Here is a 15,507-nt window from a genome sequence, read left to right as displayed (position 1 = left end):
AAAAACATTCACTTCTCTTACCAAAGCTGGCCATTATGATTATATTTCTCCCCAACGCTAAACAAGGAGGCATTCCTCCACCACCATCTTAAAAGTAAGAATAATTTGTTCATCATTATTCACAGTGATTTAAATACCTATTGCTCAATATTTCACCTTTGGGCTGAATATTGAAGGATGAAACTGAGTATCTCAGAAGGAATAAGAGGAATGGAGAAAAAGATGGGGAGCAAAGAATTCGAAAGAGTAACTAGTAGCATTCCTTCATCTTCCAACCATCTTGTCCTTTAAGAAATATCTACTGAGTGCCTATCATGTGCAGGCATGAAAGTATTTTTGGCGAGCAGCCCGTGGAGTAGGGAACCATAGGGTGCCTCTAAATGCACTGGAGGGAGGTTTCACAGAGCTTTGAATGACGAAGGATAAACCGCCAACCACACTGGGCAGCATATGGAAAGTGGAGGCTGACTTCAGGCCCGATCACAGGCCCTGGATCCAGGGGAGAGGAAGGGTGTTGAGGGATGGGCAAAGAGGGAGGCTCTCAGGTCTCAACAAAAGCTCAGTTGCACAAGAGAAGAGGAAGGAAGAAGCTGCAGCAGAAGAAACAGTGTTGTCGCTAAACAAGAAAGTGAGAATGAAGCCAAATATCTAGTTATCTTCAGGAAGACACTCTGAACTACACCCAGCCTCGCTTCTGAGAAGATGACGGCTCCCTCGTTTCCTTGTGCCCTCTTTTCACAGGACGTATCTGCAGCTCTCTCAGATCCCGGAGGCTTGCTCATACTACCAGGGCTCTGAATGTAAGGACAGGCACAGGAACAGGCCTGCAAAGTGTATTTGTCACCTCAGCCAGATTGTAGTTTTTGGCACATAGTTGGGTTATTCCAGGTAGTGTTTAGTAACTCAGTAATCCAGTTAGTCACTCCTATGACAGACCAGGACTTCTTTGCACCACCCACCAGAACATGGCCTCCAAGCCACCTAACATCAAACAACACGCAAGCTGGCTCCTCTCAGCCCTTCACAAACCAAAGGAAACCACCTTGGTGAGCCAGACGTGGTGGTGAATAATGTCTAAGACCTTGTTGATGCACAAATTTGTAGCGATTGCAAGTCCATAGTGTGTCATTACAACCTTATAACAACATTGTACAATGGTGCTGTGTCTGTCCACCTTGAAGACATCAAATTTGTTCTTTTAATTTCCAGATCTCAAAATTTCCTTTATAAGCCGACAAGAAACTGGTTTGTTTGGGTTTGGAATTTGGGGCGGGGGCAGGGGTTATGGTTGTTGTTCATTGTATAGCCCTTCTGGCATTAGTTTGCTCATCTGAAAAAACAAAAACCTAATCAGCCCTCCCTATTTCTCCAAGATGTCATGAGGATTAACATAATGCAAGTTTAAGTGCTTTAATAAGCATCATTATTTAAAATTCCCGTGCAGATGTTAGCATGTGGCCTGTTGAAACAGTAGAATCCCACATGGCCGTCAGAACATAAACTACAACTCTTGAATCCCACGGGTCTGCGACCCACACGCTGTAGCATTATAGAGGGGGACACCAAGAACGAGCGAGAAACTTCCGGACCCTAACATGAGTCCAGAATCGCACTCGGAGTGGAGTCATCCTTTACTCTCTCTGGCTTCTGTGATTCTAAGTGATCAGCGAGTTCATCCCCTGCAGGGGAAAAAATGGCGGACTGATTTTCTCTCTGCTCAAGGATCCCAGTGTGTGGGACTTTCACGAAGTTCCACCAAAAACTTCTCCCCTTGGAACTCTCCATTCACATCAAACACCCTGAGTTCCCCACCACAGAAAGGGCTGGGACTCCTCTCGCTTCTGTCTACAATATGCAACACATCACGGCCATTTAAAGGCTTGTTTTCATGTCCTGCTTGTTCCTAAAAGAATGGAGAGAAACTTCTTTTTTTTCTTTAGTGGTGTTCACTTTAAACTTAATCCTGGCCTAAGCCTATATAATATGTGCGTGACCGTTTTGATTTGTATAAACAATACAATAATCTCTGTGTGTACAGATTTTTCCAAAACTTAGAGTATTCATTTTTTAAACGACTGCTAATTTAGTTCACTTGGCTTTGTCTTTACTACTGTGGCATTGGAACTGCACTCATCATGTGTCATTTCTGTACAAAAACGTATAAATTTCTAGTCCTAGAAGGAAAAACTCTTTAAAAGGAAATACTTATATTTATCACCTCTTTATTCCATTCAGAGACTAACAGGCCTGTGGTAGATTATAGATGAGGGAGCTGGTTCCCCCAAGTCACATGGATTCCTGCAATACCTTAGGAGCTCAGCCTAAAGCAGTATGTCAATACAGGCGAAGGTTTATTATCCCAGAAATGCTCAAAATAAGAAAGCTGCTTTTTGTTTCCTTGGCTGCCATCTAGTGGTTACTGACGTAGTGTCAATAAAAGACGCTACATCTGTGAAGACTCAGATATCTTGCCTGTCTTTAAAACAAAAGCAAAAAACACAGTTAATTAAGGAAATATGATTGCAGACATGAAGCAATTATTCTTTCCAATAATTCCCATTTAGATCCAAAGGTGTCATTCTCTTTCCTGTTTCCTGGTCTACATTCTTTTCCATGAAAAGACAACTGATTCAATCATCAAACATTGATCTGACACTAATGCTGTTCACTAGGACTAGGGTCACAGGGATGAATAAAATAAGGTCCCTGCCTTCTGGGAAGGAGAGACATGAAATCAAATAATGAGAAACATGATGAGTGCTTAAAAAAGAAGAGATGAGCCATCAAGGACTCCAAGAAAAAAGAAAAATCTGTGTTATTGGCCAGAAGAGTTGAGCAGAGGCTTGAGTGATGAGTGGCAGTTCTCCAGACAGACAGGAGGAGATAGCATATAGGAGAGTTGGGAGGCTGTGTGTTGGGGACACTGAGGACTATGTTGGGAATATAGGCGGGGGCTAGATCAGGAAGGGCCTTTTGAGATTGCATAAGGGAACTATCACTGCAACAAACGACCTCATGGAATCCAACAATCAGGGCTGATTTCTCACTCATGACTGCAGGTGGGCTGAGCGAGCTGTCCGCTACTTGTCTCTCAGCCTCTCCTGGGACCCTCCTGGGACCAGTGGGCTAGCTTGGGCGTGTTCTTTTCACGCCACTGGCAGAAGCAAAGAGGAATAGTAGAAACATGTAAGACCTCTTCAGGCTGAGGCTTGGAACTAGCCTGCTCTCTCTTCCCTGCATCCTGTTAGCAAAGGCGAGTCACTTGCCTGAACCCAAGCCAGGGGCAGGGAAATATCCTCCACCCCTATAGCAGGGAAGGCCTGCGAAGGCACATGGCAAAGGCCTCAAATGAGGCAGAGTGTAGGAATGGGGGCCAAGAATGCAATCTGGCACAAGTTCTATCTTGGAAATGTTGGGTTTGATGTCCCTGTGGATTTGTCTAAAACGTGGTTGGAAAACCTTTGTATAGTTCAAAATAGAGGGCTAGCTTTGAGTGATGGGCCCAGGAGTCCAAAAATCCCAAACACGCACACTTGTGAGCCCAGTCCCACACTGACTGGTTCAGAATCTCTAGGATGGACACTAGGAATCTGCATTTTAACTAGTGCCCCAGATGAAGGTTCATATTCACTGAGGTTTGAGATTCCCTGTGAGATAAATAACAAAACAGAGAAAAAGACAAGGAAGGATCACCAAAAAGAAAAGGGGGTGAAAAGAAGAGATGACTCCTATGAAGGATACTAGAAAGAGCAGGAAGAGGCATGGGGGAAAATGAGCGAAGAGTTTTCCAGACACCAGAAGGGAGAAGCTTTAAACACGTGTGTGTGTGTAATTGTGTCGAATGCTGCACACACGTCGAGTAGGACAAGGATTGAAAAAAGTCCTGAACATTTTACAATTAGGAAATATTTTATGAACAGGATACCATACTGACTCCAGAGATATTATGCCTATTTTGCAGATGAAAAACACATGGCATGGAAAAAAATGAAAATCCACCACCTCTTCCACTACTTTTTTCAAGGATTCTGTATTATCCTGGTGAAACTGGTTAACTCCACATCTAAGCTGACATATCAACGAAAAAATCTAAATTAAAAATCTAAAAATAAAATTAGTCTCTGGTTAATTATTAAAGAAGTAAAAATGGCATTTTTTGTTCCATTGGTTTTTATATCATGCCCGATATTATTAATAGCTTACTAAAAAGGGGCTCTTTCTAATAACTATTCCCTTTCTTCATTATTTATACTGTTGGTTTTCTTAAGCAGGTCAAAAGATGTTGAAGAGTGTATTATCACCAATGCTTGGATTTTCAAGAGAGATTTCTAGAACATAACACCCCTATTCACAAATCACACACTTTTTCTGAATGCCAGGACCCAAGATCCAGTCACTAGTGGGTGGATGCTGGGGACAGCTTAAGAGATACTATACTAACTAGGGACCTCTCAGGTGAAGAAGTTCTGATATTAGACTATCAAACTGATTGATCCTATCCCACTCCAATTCATCTGAAGTCACTTTTATTTGAATGCGGCTTGCTCAAATGTAGTTGAGCAATTCAAAAATACCACTAGTACTTCCACAATTCTATTTCAAAGAAATATCTTGTGGCCTTATTGGCGATGGCAGGGTTGCAGTGTGGAAAAGTAAATGCATCCACCAATGCATTCACTCAGCTTTGCAGGGAGCCCTAAAACACATCCAACCACAGACTGGGGACTAAAAGGCAAAGTTGAGGAGCTCTCCACTGAGACCAAGAATCTCAGCTAACTTGAGCCTGGACCAGTGATAAACCAATGAATACCTGCCTCTTGAGAGCTTTACGTGCAGTGGCCAAAAACCAATATGGACTGTGCTGTTTTAGATGTATCTTTGCTAGATTTCTCCTTGTGAGCATTTTAAGTGGGATCTCTAATGCCTTGCCTGGTGAACATTATGTAACAGTCATGCCAGCGGTTCAGCAACATCTCCATCTTTTCAAATCAAAAGAGCTAAAATACTTCAGTTTCAGATTCTCAAAAAGGGAAAGCTTAGAGGAGACACAGAAATATACTAGAAATATCATGAGTATGCACAGAAACCTCTGCCTTTTTTTTCTCTGTCTAGCCATTGCAGGTTAAAAACAAACACACACACAAGTAAAACCAGCTGGGTTGGTAGACAAATCCTTCTCAAGGGTCTTTCAACCGAAGCCCAGTCATCTACATCTGATTGCAGATAAATGAAAAGTCACTATTAATTATATTTGACATCAAAAATTAAGAAAAATTTACTAGGCATTCATCCTTCCTTATTCTTCATCACCATGAGGTTTGAGAAGAAAGGACAATGGCTCTCACACAAGGCACTAAAAGGCAATGCCTGCTATACAAACATGACTAGTTACCTTGTCAGAGTTAAATTTTAGTAAAAAATAGACCTCTCCCTTCCCCAAGGCATTCTCTGATCCCAACTTTTCTCTCTGAAAGTTCAAGTCTCAGCCTGAGCCTAAAAACACTGGTGCCTCCTCAAAACAGAAAATGGGGAGAGGGAAAGAAAAACCTTCTTATGACTCAGTTTCTTTTTTGGTCTTATTTAAAGACATGCAAAGCCTGGAGAAGCTCCTGAGAGATGCAGTAATCTACGGCCAGCCTCGAACCCGCAGAGCTTGGAAAAAGATTCTTATCCTGGTGGAAGGCATCTACAGGTATGTACATAATCGGAGACGTGTTAACACACTGTGGCCCACAGCAGGCTGACAAATGGAGGAAGGCTGACCTCTCCTAACTAAATGGAAAAATGAGTTAGATGTAGGTATTATGGAGGGTCCTGAGCCAGAGCTATCAATGTAAGCTGTCAGGTCTCAGGTCGCCTGTCTTTTTAATGACTGTACCTACGGTGGAGCACCTTGGAGGCTGGCGTGCTTGTGAAGACTTCCTCAGAAACATCCTCAGAGGACGTTGCTAACTTGCTTTGATGCTTTCCACCACCCTTGGCTGCCCCACAGTTTCAAAGGCCTTTGGGGACTGGGTTATTCAACATGAGATTGCTCCAGGCCTTTAGGACTCTAGTACATGTTGGTGATGGGGACCCAGGTGCCCCTAACTGGACAGTACCCCCGACCGCCAGTTGTTCGCTGAACTTGGCCATTAGTTGGTATCAGAAAACCAAAGGCCCGCTCATTTTCCTCGCGGTAAGACTAACCTAGAATGCAATTCAATTCGTTGGGAGCCGAATGGGGGCAGCGCTGGTCTAGGTATCTGAGGTTATGCTCAAGTCTGAGTTTTCCCCTTCGCTTTTAAGCTGAGCAGACAAAACACTCACTAAGCCATTCAGAGTTGCACTTTTATATTGCAAGTTGTGATTGAATTTGCTTCATTCTCTGTCTGAATTGATTATTGTTACTGAAATGGAAATTGCCTCCAAGCTTTTCTCCAGTTGGACGCCGTAGGCCATGAGTCAAGGAAACATTATCTCAGAGTTGCTTACTCCTACAGCAATTCTCAAACGATCCTAACGTTAGAGGAATCGAAGGAGATGTTTCCCATGAGATAACCACAGAAAAGTGAAAAATATTAAAAGGCAGGGAAGGAGGGCTTAACTTGCCCAGCACGGAGGAGTGTGGCTGCAAAGGGGACTTGAGGACACAAGGAGCATTTCTTTCAGCCAGCTAATCTAATCAGTCCAGAGCGCACATTGTTTCTGTTATGCGAATAAATAACAAGCAGCAGAAGGAATGTGACTCCCTCCCTTCTGGAAAAAAGAAACGTTTTCTCACAAATTTAAAATAATATAATAATAATAATCCAAGTATTTTATTTTCTACTCTGGTACTTATTGCCACAATTGTTGGCGTTCTGGGTGTTCCCAGGGCTACTGTGAGGTTGCAAAGTTGGCAGTTCAGGTTGCTAGTGGCCCATTTTCTGCATCGCCTACCAGGACATCCTCAGGTCAGCCCCGAGAATACGTCCTGTTTATGAACACTTTGGGATCACCCTAGAGCCAGGTACTCAACCAGGAAGGTATCTCCCCTGCAACCCACCCCCACCCCAGGCACACCTGGCAACTTTCAGTTGTCACAACTGCAGTAGAGCACTACTGGCATCTAGTGGGCAGAGGCCAGGGATGCTGCTAAACATCTGTGGAGGACAGTCCCCTGCAACAAAGAATTATCCAGCTCAAAATGGCAATAGTGCTGAGGCTGAGACGCCCTGCTGCAGAATAATTTACTCACTGGCCCTGAACTTGCTACTTTTAGGAAATCATCTCATATTGACTCTGGGCTGTCCTAACCTCAAGCGTGGGTCTTTCTCCAGCTGCCAGCCTGGGAAGGGAGGCCTTATCCAAACAGCTGTCACTCAGGGCTGGACTAGCTGGAGAATGTATCAGCTGAGGGGGAGCAGAGGGGCATCTCCTTTAACCAGAGTAAACAGAACCCAACTGCAGATAAATAGAACTTGGCTCCACTCAAGGCAAGTTGCATTTTAAGCACTTTGATCATGGCTGAAATCTAGTGGACCACCAGCATGTTACTGTCAAATACCCCATCAGTTACACAGAGAGAGCACTCCAGCTGCAGGGCTGCTTAATGGCTACAGTGGCCCTGTGTCCTACCGTGATCTCAGGAGGACAGGGGAGCCAGCTGTGGACTTCTGGCTCCAAGCCAGCAGCACCAAACCACAACTTAGGCTTCACTAGCAATGGTGACTCTTTCATTATCTATTGCTACATAACAAACCACCCAAAATATAATGGCTTACATAACAATGAGCTATTTCCCATGCCCCTGAGGGCTGTCTGGACAAACTGGGCAGCTCTTCTTCTGCTCCACCTGGTGTTGGTTAGGGGTCATCCATGGCGCTGCATTCAGCTGGAAGTTCAGCTAGGGCTGGAACATCAAAATGACCTGACTCCCACATTTGGGCTCCTGCTACTGGCTGTTGACCGAGGTGCCTTATTCTCTTCTCTTCTCTTCTCTTCTCTGGGGTACTTTCTCTATGTCAGCTCCTCCTATTCAGCAGTCTAGCCAGAGCTTCCTTACAACACGGCAGCTGGCTTCCAAGAAAAGGAAAGCAGAAGCTGCTTGCCTCTTAAGGGCAAGGCCCAGAATGGTACAGCATCACTTCTGCCATCACTTCTTCTATTGGTCAAAGCACATCACACGGCCAGCCCAGATTCAAAGTGAGGGGAACTAGAGCCCACCTCTTGATGGGAGCTTGGCTTGTGTATAAGGGATAGGAAGACTTAACAGGCAGCCATATTTGGAGGAAATCTACCACAGCGGCTCAATTAACCCGGCATGTGTACAGAGCGAAGTGTCCACTTCCCATGGACTTGCCTTCACGGAGAGGTTCCTTTCACCTCATCCACACAGAAATCTTGTCTCCAAACGAGGCTGTGACCTAAAAGCCCTCATTCATAGATAGAAAGCAGGGCACCCCTTAGACAGGCCTTAGTACCTCGTAGAACTTCAGTTTCCTCATCTGTAAAATAAGTCTAGTCTAGGGTAGCGTTCTGGAGCATATGAGTGCTCTCATTTGCTGCTGTCACCAGAAAATGAAATGATTTCCCACAAGGTTTTCCAAAGGGCCAGGGTGAGAAATGTGAAATCGGGGCTGGCCTGGTGGCACAGTGGTTAAGTGCATGTTCATGTTCTGCTTTGGCAGCCCGGGGCTCACCAGTTCAGATCCTGGGTGCGGACATGGTGCCACTTGGCAAGCCATGCTGTAGCAGGCCTCCCACATGTAAAGTAGAGGAAGATGGGCACGGATGTTAGCTCAGGGCCAGTCTTCCTCAGCAAAAAGAGGAGGATTGGCAGCAGATGTTAGCTTAGGGCTAATCTTCCACCAAAGAAAACCAGAAATGTGAAATCAATAGTTTACAAATGTCCTTCTACTTTTTAGAGATGTGGTATGGACACATACCCTGTGGATATCTACATAAAACCTCTTTTGAATTTTCACTCCAAGATTTTTTTATCTCTTGCTTGTGATTTGCCACCACAAACAAAGCCCTCCCACCACAGAAAGGTCACATAAATCAATTTTTTCATAACTCTAAAAGAGAGGAGACAGCCAAAACAGAAAGTTTCAGGCAGGTGTCAAGGCAGAGAAGTCTAAATACCAAGTCTAAGTCAGTGAACTCCACAAAAAAAGTTATAATAATAATAATAGTTAAATAATAATGTCACCATCCATAGATCATCTAGGTATTATTATTTACATGTAGAATATAGAGGAGTCAGGATTTGGAAGGAGGTCTGGGACGTGGGTTTAAATCCTGGTGTTGCTGCCTACAGCTGAGTGTCCTTCCTAGGGTTCCTTTGTAAGTACTAAATGAGATCGTATAAGCTACTGCTTCACAGAAGCCCAGCCCTTAGTAAGCCCACAACCAAGGGTAGCTCCCTTCATCATTAAATTTATTTTCAGTTGAGGAAGTTGCAAGCCAGAAAACAACAAGCCATCTAGATAGCGAAGCTGTTTGCTTTTCACCCACCTAGAGGATGGCTGTCAGAGGAAGAAATTCACATTTATCACGCATCTGCTTCTTGCTAAACATGTCACATGTGTGATCTTGAGTCAGACTCCCTAGGACCCGGGAGGTTACTGGGAGGATGGAGACACTGAGGCTCCGTGGCCGAGATAGCTTGCTCCAGGGCAGATAACTGAGATTAAACAGAGCTGGGCTTCAAACAGGGTGGCCCTGCTGGGACAGAGGCCCAGTGTAAACAGAAGAGTCAGTCCATGTGTCCACAAGCAACGGAGTAAACATGAGAAATGCAAGTTCATCCCTCTGACTTTCATCATACATCCAGCTAAGGCTCAGTTTCTTCATCTATAAAATAGAGTGATTGAAACTTGAAGTCTGAAGTTTGATGATTCCAGAATTTTTTATTTAAAGGTACAATAGCATTATTTTAGGATTCTCATTTGAATTTTCCGGTAAGTTTTGTTTTAAAGTCACACTCCTAGTTTTGTGTCTCTGAGAAGTCTAGATTTCTTGTCAACTCATTGTGATTGAGAAACCTCAAAATTATTCAAAACTAAACTGGAAAGGGAGAGAGGGGTCCCCAATAACCTGGGATATAAACTAGCACAGCTGGAACCCAAACTTTCAAAATAAAAAGAATCAAGAAATAATACCAAAATGCCAAAAAATAAATATGGAAACAAATGTTGGAGTCAGAACGCCACTTTCTCTAAGAATGTAAGCCATTCTCCTCCCCAAAATAACGTCTGTTTAAGGACTGAGAGCTTCAGCGGTAATGTCTAACCTATATCTCTGTGGTTTAAACAAATAAAGACGAAGAAAAAGAAAACAGGAGTTAGTTTATTTTTAATTAGTCTTAGCTCCTTTTTTCTCTCTTTCTACCTTCCTTTCTTCTCTTGTATTATACTTTGAGCCCACCAAGGAGATTTTTCCACCGTGTAAACTGGCAAACCAGTGGTCTAATTCCCAATCCAGCCAGTGGATAACATGCTTTATATGTAGAGAAGGTGGTGAGAGAGAGGTTTCCAAAAGGAGTCTTGTCACTTAGCTAGCACATTATGTAATAGAAAAGATACAAAGAAATGATTCACTGGTTTGCTGGGTTAAGAATTATTCAAGTCCCTGCCCAGAGCTTCAAATTAACTGATGGAATTACCTTTACCTACAGTTGTATTTTAACTGTTTTTCTTCCATGGAAGCCAAAAGAAAACACAACCTTCCACTTAGGAAGAAAGAATAAAACACTGTTCTTGTTTTCTTTATCATTTTTGGCACTGTTTTTCGACAGCAATTTACGGGAATAGCACAGATAGCCTTTTTTTTGTACGCACCAAACTCAATTTCCCAATATTGGAAAAGGTTCAATTCAAATTTGGTCACGTTGAGAAAAGGAAAACTTAGTTTGGGTGAATACACTCCTTCTGAAAGCCGAATTCTCCTTAGGACCCACGTGTGCCCTGCGTTAACTCCAGAAATCAACAGTACTGTAGAGTCATTAATCTTAGAGGACGAAATATAAACCAGGTGGGCTGACTCCTCACATCAGCTAGACCAGCCCCAGCAAAGGATGGCTAATTAGCTGCCCTGAGTGTCTGCAAACTGTTCAACATTAGCCCTGGCTCCTGCCAAATTCAGTTCCAGAACAAGGAATGGCTATTTGTGACATGTCAGGTTTTTAGCATATTTGTGTTACTAACAACATTTTAAAGGTAAGAAAATTCTAGAATTTTGAAGGCATACGGCCATTTATTATGTGTGATACCCATAGGCCTTGTTCTTAGAAGATTCAACACAGAGCCTCATCAAGGGCTTCCAATTTTGTAAGTTAGGCCTCACTGCAACCTCCTCCTAAGAATAAGCGCCATCCACTGAGTGCTCATTACGTGTCAGACACCTCACAAGCATTATTTCTAGTCATCCTTATAAAGACATGAGGAGGGGCCCGTCAGCGTACTTATTTTACATGTGAGAAAACCACGGCAGAGAACATCATGTAAGCTGCCCACGTTCTCAGTTAGTGAGCCGTGTGGCTACAGCCTAAGCTGGGGCAGTCAGATGGCTGCACCTCCTCCCCTTTGATGGAAACAACTTTAACAAGCAATTAATCTAAGAAAATATTGGAATTAACTCACAACGTTATATAAAGGAAGGTGACTCTATTTGGTTTTCATTTCATTAAAATCTGAAAATAGACATTCAGAATGACCTTGTGAGAAGCACAGATGCAATAAACTGGAGTTCCTTAAAATTAGGAACTTCTCTGCAAAAGACAATGTCAAGAGAATTAGAAGACAAGCATGGACTGGGAGAAAATATTTACAAAAGATGCAGCTGATAAAGAAATGTTATCTAAAATATACAAAGAACTCCTAAAACTCAACAATAAGGAAACAAACACCCGATTAAAACATGGGCCAAAGGTTAACAGACACTACACTGAAGAAGATATACAGACAGCAAATATACATATGAAAAGATGCCCCACATCATATGTCATCAGGGAAGTGCAAATTAATACAGTAAGATAGGGGCCAGCCCAGTGGCACAGCAGTTAAGTTCACACGTTCCACTTCGGCGGCCCGGGGTTCACCGGTTCAGATCCCGGGTACGGACATGGCACCACTTGTCAAGCCATGCTGTGGTAGGCGTCCCACATATAAAGTAGAAGAAGATGGGCATGGATGTTAGCTCTGTGCCAGTCTTCCTCAGCAAAAAGAGGAGGATTGGCAGCAGATGTTAGCTCAAGGCTAATGTTCCTCAAAAAAAGAAAAACAAAAACAAAACCAGGAAGATGGCACCACACACCTATTAGAAAGCCAAAGTCTGGAACACTGACAACAGTAAATGCTGGTGAGGACGTGCAGCAACAGGAACTCTCATTCATCGCTGATGGGAATGCAAAATGGCCCAGCCACTTGGAAGACAGTTTGGTGGTTTCTTACAAAACTAAAGATACTCTTACCATATGATCCACCAATCGTGCTTCTTGGTATTTACTCAAAGGAGATGAAAACTTGTATCTGCTCAAAAACCTGCCCTCGGATGTTTATAACAGCTTTATTCATAATTGCCAAAACTTGGAAGCAACCAAGATGCCCTTCAGCAGATGAATGAATAAATAAACTGTGGTGCATCTAGATAGACAACGGGATACTATTCACCACTAAAAAGAAATGAGCTATCAAGCCATGAAAAGACATGGAAGAACTCTAAATGCATATTACTAAATGAAAGAAGCCAATTTGAAAAGACTATATACTCTTGATTCCAACTATATGACATTCTAGAAAAGGCAAAACTAGGGAGACAATAAAAAGGTCAGTAGTTGCCAGGGATTGGGCAAGGGGAAGGCTGAATAGGTAGAGCACAGTGAATTTTTAGGGCAGTGAAAATACGCTGTATGATATTATGATGATGGAAACATGTCATCATACATTTGTCCAAACCCATGAAACGTACAACATCAAGAGTGAACCCTAATGTAAACTATGGCCTTTGGCTGATAATGATGTGTCAGTGTAGGCTCACGGATTGTAACAAATGGCCCACTCTGGTGGTGGACGTTGTTACTGGGGGAGGCTGTGCTCATGTGGAGCAGGAGGTATGTAGGCAATCTCTGTACCTTCTGCTCAGTTTTGCTGTGAACCTAAAACTGCTCTCAAAAATAAAGTCCTTTAAGAAAGAAAGCACAGCTGCTGTACTCGACGGTTTACTCCCACCAAACCCACACCGGTTGGTCTGGGTAACTGCACAACCAGCTGGACTGTTTTGACTGAATCGACCTAACACTTAAGTTTATTTTTTTAAGACATTAAATTTAATAAATAAACTAATTAGGAAGACGGGAGAAGTTCAGCTCTCTGTTTGTGTCAATTGATTAGTTCTTGAACTAAATTGACAGGCTGCTTGAATTGTTTGACAAGCTCCTTTGTGCGGCGAGGGTGCAAGTCTGTGTGTTTTCATAGAACACGCCTGTCAGTGCAGTCAAAACTGTGTGTGGTGTAGACACAGCTTGCAAAGTGTTCAGAGAACTGATTCGAGTCAAAAGTTCTTTCAAATCCATTGAGTTTGAGAGGTGCTATGAAAATATGAATTTTAATTTTACTTATTTATCTACTTCATATTTATCCCTATGCTGGAGGACTTGAAGAGTTTTTGCAATTTACAATACCATGAAAAATTGAGCGCTTAGGGCTAAACAAAAGGGTTCCTCTAGAGCAGTAGTTCTCAAAGTGTTGTCCCCAAGAGCAGTTCGGGCATCTCCTGCGAGCTTGGTAGAAATGCAAATTCTCAGCCTACCTCAGACCTACAAAATCAGATAGTCTGGAGGCGGGGTCCAGCAATCTGTGTTTTACAAACCCTCAGGGCATTCTGATGCTTACTCAAGATAGAGAACCACTGCCACAAAGGAACGGAAGAAGGGAACGCTGCCAGATGCCTCAAACAAGGCCTTGACTTCCAATGAGTACCGGACAAGAGATCCTGAGAACTTTCTATTGTGCTTTAATTGATGCTGTGTATCTTAAATAGCGTTCTTTTCTATGTTTTTGATTCCTTCTTTTAATCTTTGACAATTCAAGTGGCGAGTTTAGGTCAGACAGAACTGACCAAAGAGACAGTGGCAAGTTGATAGAGATGGATCATCGTAGAGCAATTAATTAAAACTAGAAAATACCTAGAATCCAAAATGGTCAGTCTAGTTACAATAGTCAGCTTTACAAATAAATTGACCAACAATGCAGTGAACTAATCGTTTACTTGGGAATTAGCTATAACAACTCAAAGCACTTACATTTGCTGAATGTAAATTGTTTTTTTCAAGTAAAATAATGCCTAAGTAGCCTTACAAGACTGAGAGGGTTGTCTCTGCCAAATAAAATATGCCTGAAGAAGAAAGGAATAGCATGCCCCTGTCATCTGTCTGGTGTCAGGACCGGCTGTCTGAGAAGTATTGAAAGGGAGAATGACACAGAGCCTCCTGGAGGGTACACACTAATGACAAGCATTTCTCCTTATGCCCTAGCATGGAAGGTTCCATCGTGCGGCTGCCCCAGATCGTGGCTCTAAAGAAGAAGTACAAGGCTTACCTCTACATAGATGAAGCTCACAGTATTGGATCCGTGGGCCCAACGGGCCGGGGTGTTGTGGAATTTTTTGGAATGGACCCTCGAGATGTTGATGTGTACATGGGCACGTTCACCAAAAGCTTTGGCTCCTCAGGAGGTTACATAGCTGGAAGGAAGGTAAGAGAGGGATCCCTTGTATCTAGTTAAGGCCTGAATGCTGTGGGGACGCAGTCTGCAGGGCTCCTCTGGATTCCATGAGAGCCGCAGTTCAGTTCACCACACCTCAATTGATCACTGTGGCCTCACGACAGTGGGTCCACAGCCAAGTAAGGCCCCGAATGTCAAGGAGTTCACCCTCTCATAGAGAGGAGGAGCATGTGATAAGCAATCACATTATAATAAAATGACAGCACTAGCCGTGCACACAGGCAAGGACTTAGTGCAAAAGATAATTAACTCTGCAGAGTGGTATCTCAGACATCTTGGAACAAATGTCAGTCTTATAGGCAAATGATGGGGGATTATATTTCAGAAAGAGTAAATAATGTATACCAAGCCACAGAAGCGATAAGGGGATGTTACAGAACTGTAAATAGTTTGGTTTTTGGTAAACGAAAGACACAAAGTAGGTGAAAGCAACAGTGGGCAAAGGTCAAACATTAAGGGGGGTGACCCTGTACTACATGTTGTGGGTTTTAAGAATTTTAATCAAAACAGTAGCAAGATCAGAAATGTACTTTTAAGAGATTTTCTCTGCAAAATAATTCTCTCCCACAAGTTTGGATAAGCCATAGGTCGATTTTTGTCATCCTCTGAGATCTTATATACATGGCTTAAAAATTCTGATCTGACAGAATTAAACTGTTAAGGGGGTGTTCTTCCTGTCATTCTAGTGCCAATATCACCAAGGGGGTTGCCAATATAAAACAGTAAATGTTTAAAATAATAAAAAAAAGAAGTGAGGAAA

The 15,507-nt window shown here is 42.9% G+C and overlaps 1 protein-coding gene across 2 annotated transcripts in view; it reads left to right on the top strand.

The window, feature by feature from the left end:
• The window catches only part of SPTLC3 (serine palmitoyltransferase long chain base subunit 3), a 148,307-nt gene that overhangs the window by 89,368 nt on the left and 43,432 nt on the right, over positions 1-15,507 (top strand). For both annotated transcript variants that reach the window (XM_001492503.5, XM_005604475.4), the window contains exons 7-8: positions 5,587-5,692; positions 14,498-14,717. In XM_001492503.5, the coding sequence (XP_001492553.1) occupies positions 5,587-5,692; positions 14,498-14,717 (326 nt within the window). The remainder of the gene's footprint in view (positions 1-5,586; positions 5,693-14,497; positions 14,718-15,507) is intronic.

The sequence above is a fragment of the Equus caballus genome, chromosome 22 (assembly GCF_041296265.1).
Source record: "Equus caballus isolate H_3958 breed thoroughbred chromosome 22, TB-T2T, whole genome shotgun sequence".
NCBI lineage: Eukaryota > Metazoa > Chordata > Mammalia > Perissodactyla > Equidae > Equus > Equus caballus.
The sequence above is the reverse complement of the archived record's forward strand: the minus strand, read 5'-3'. Positions and strand labels throughout refer to the sequence as shown.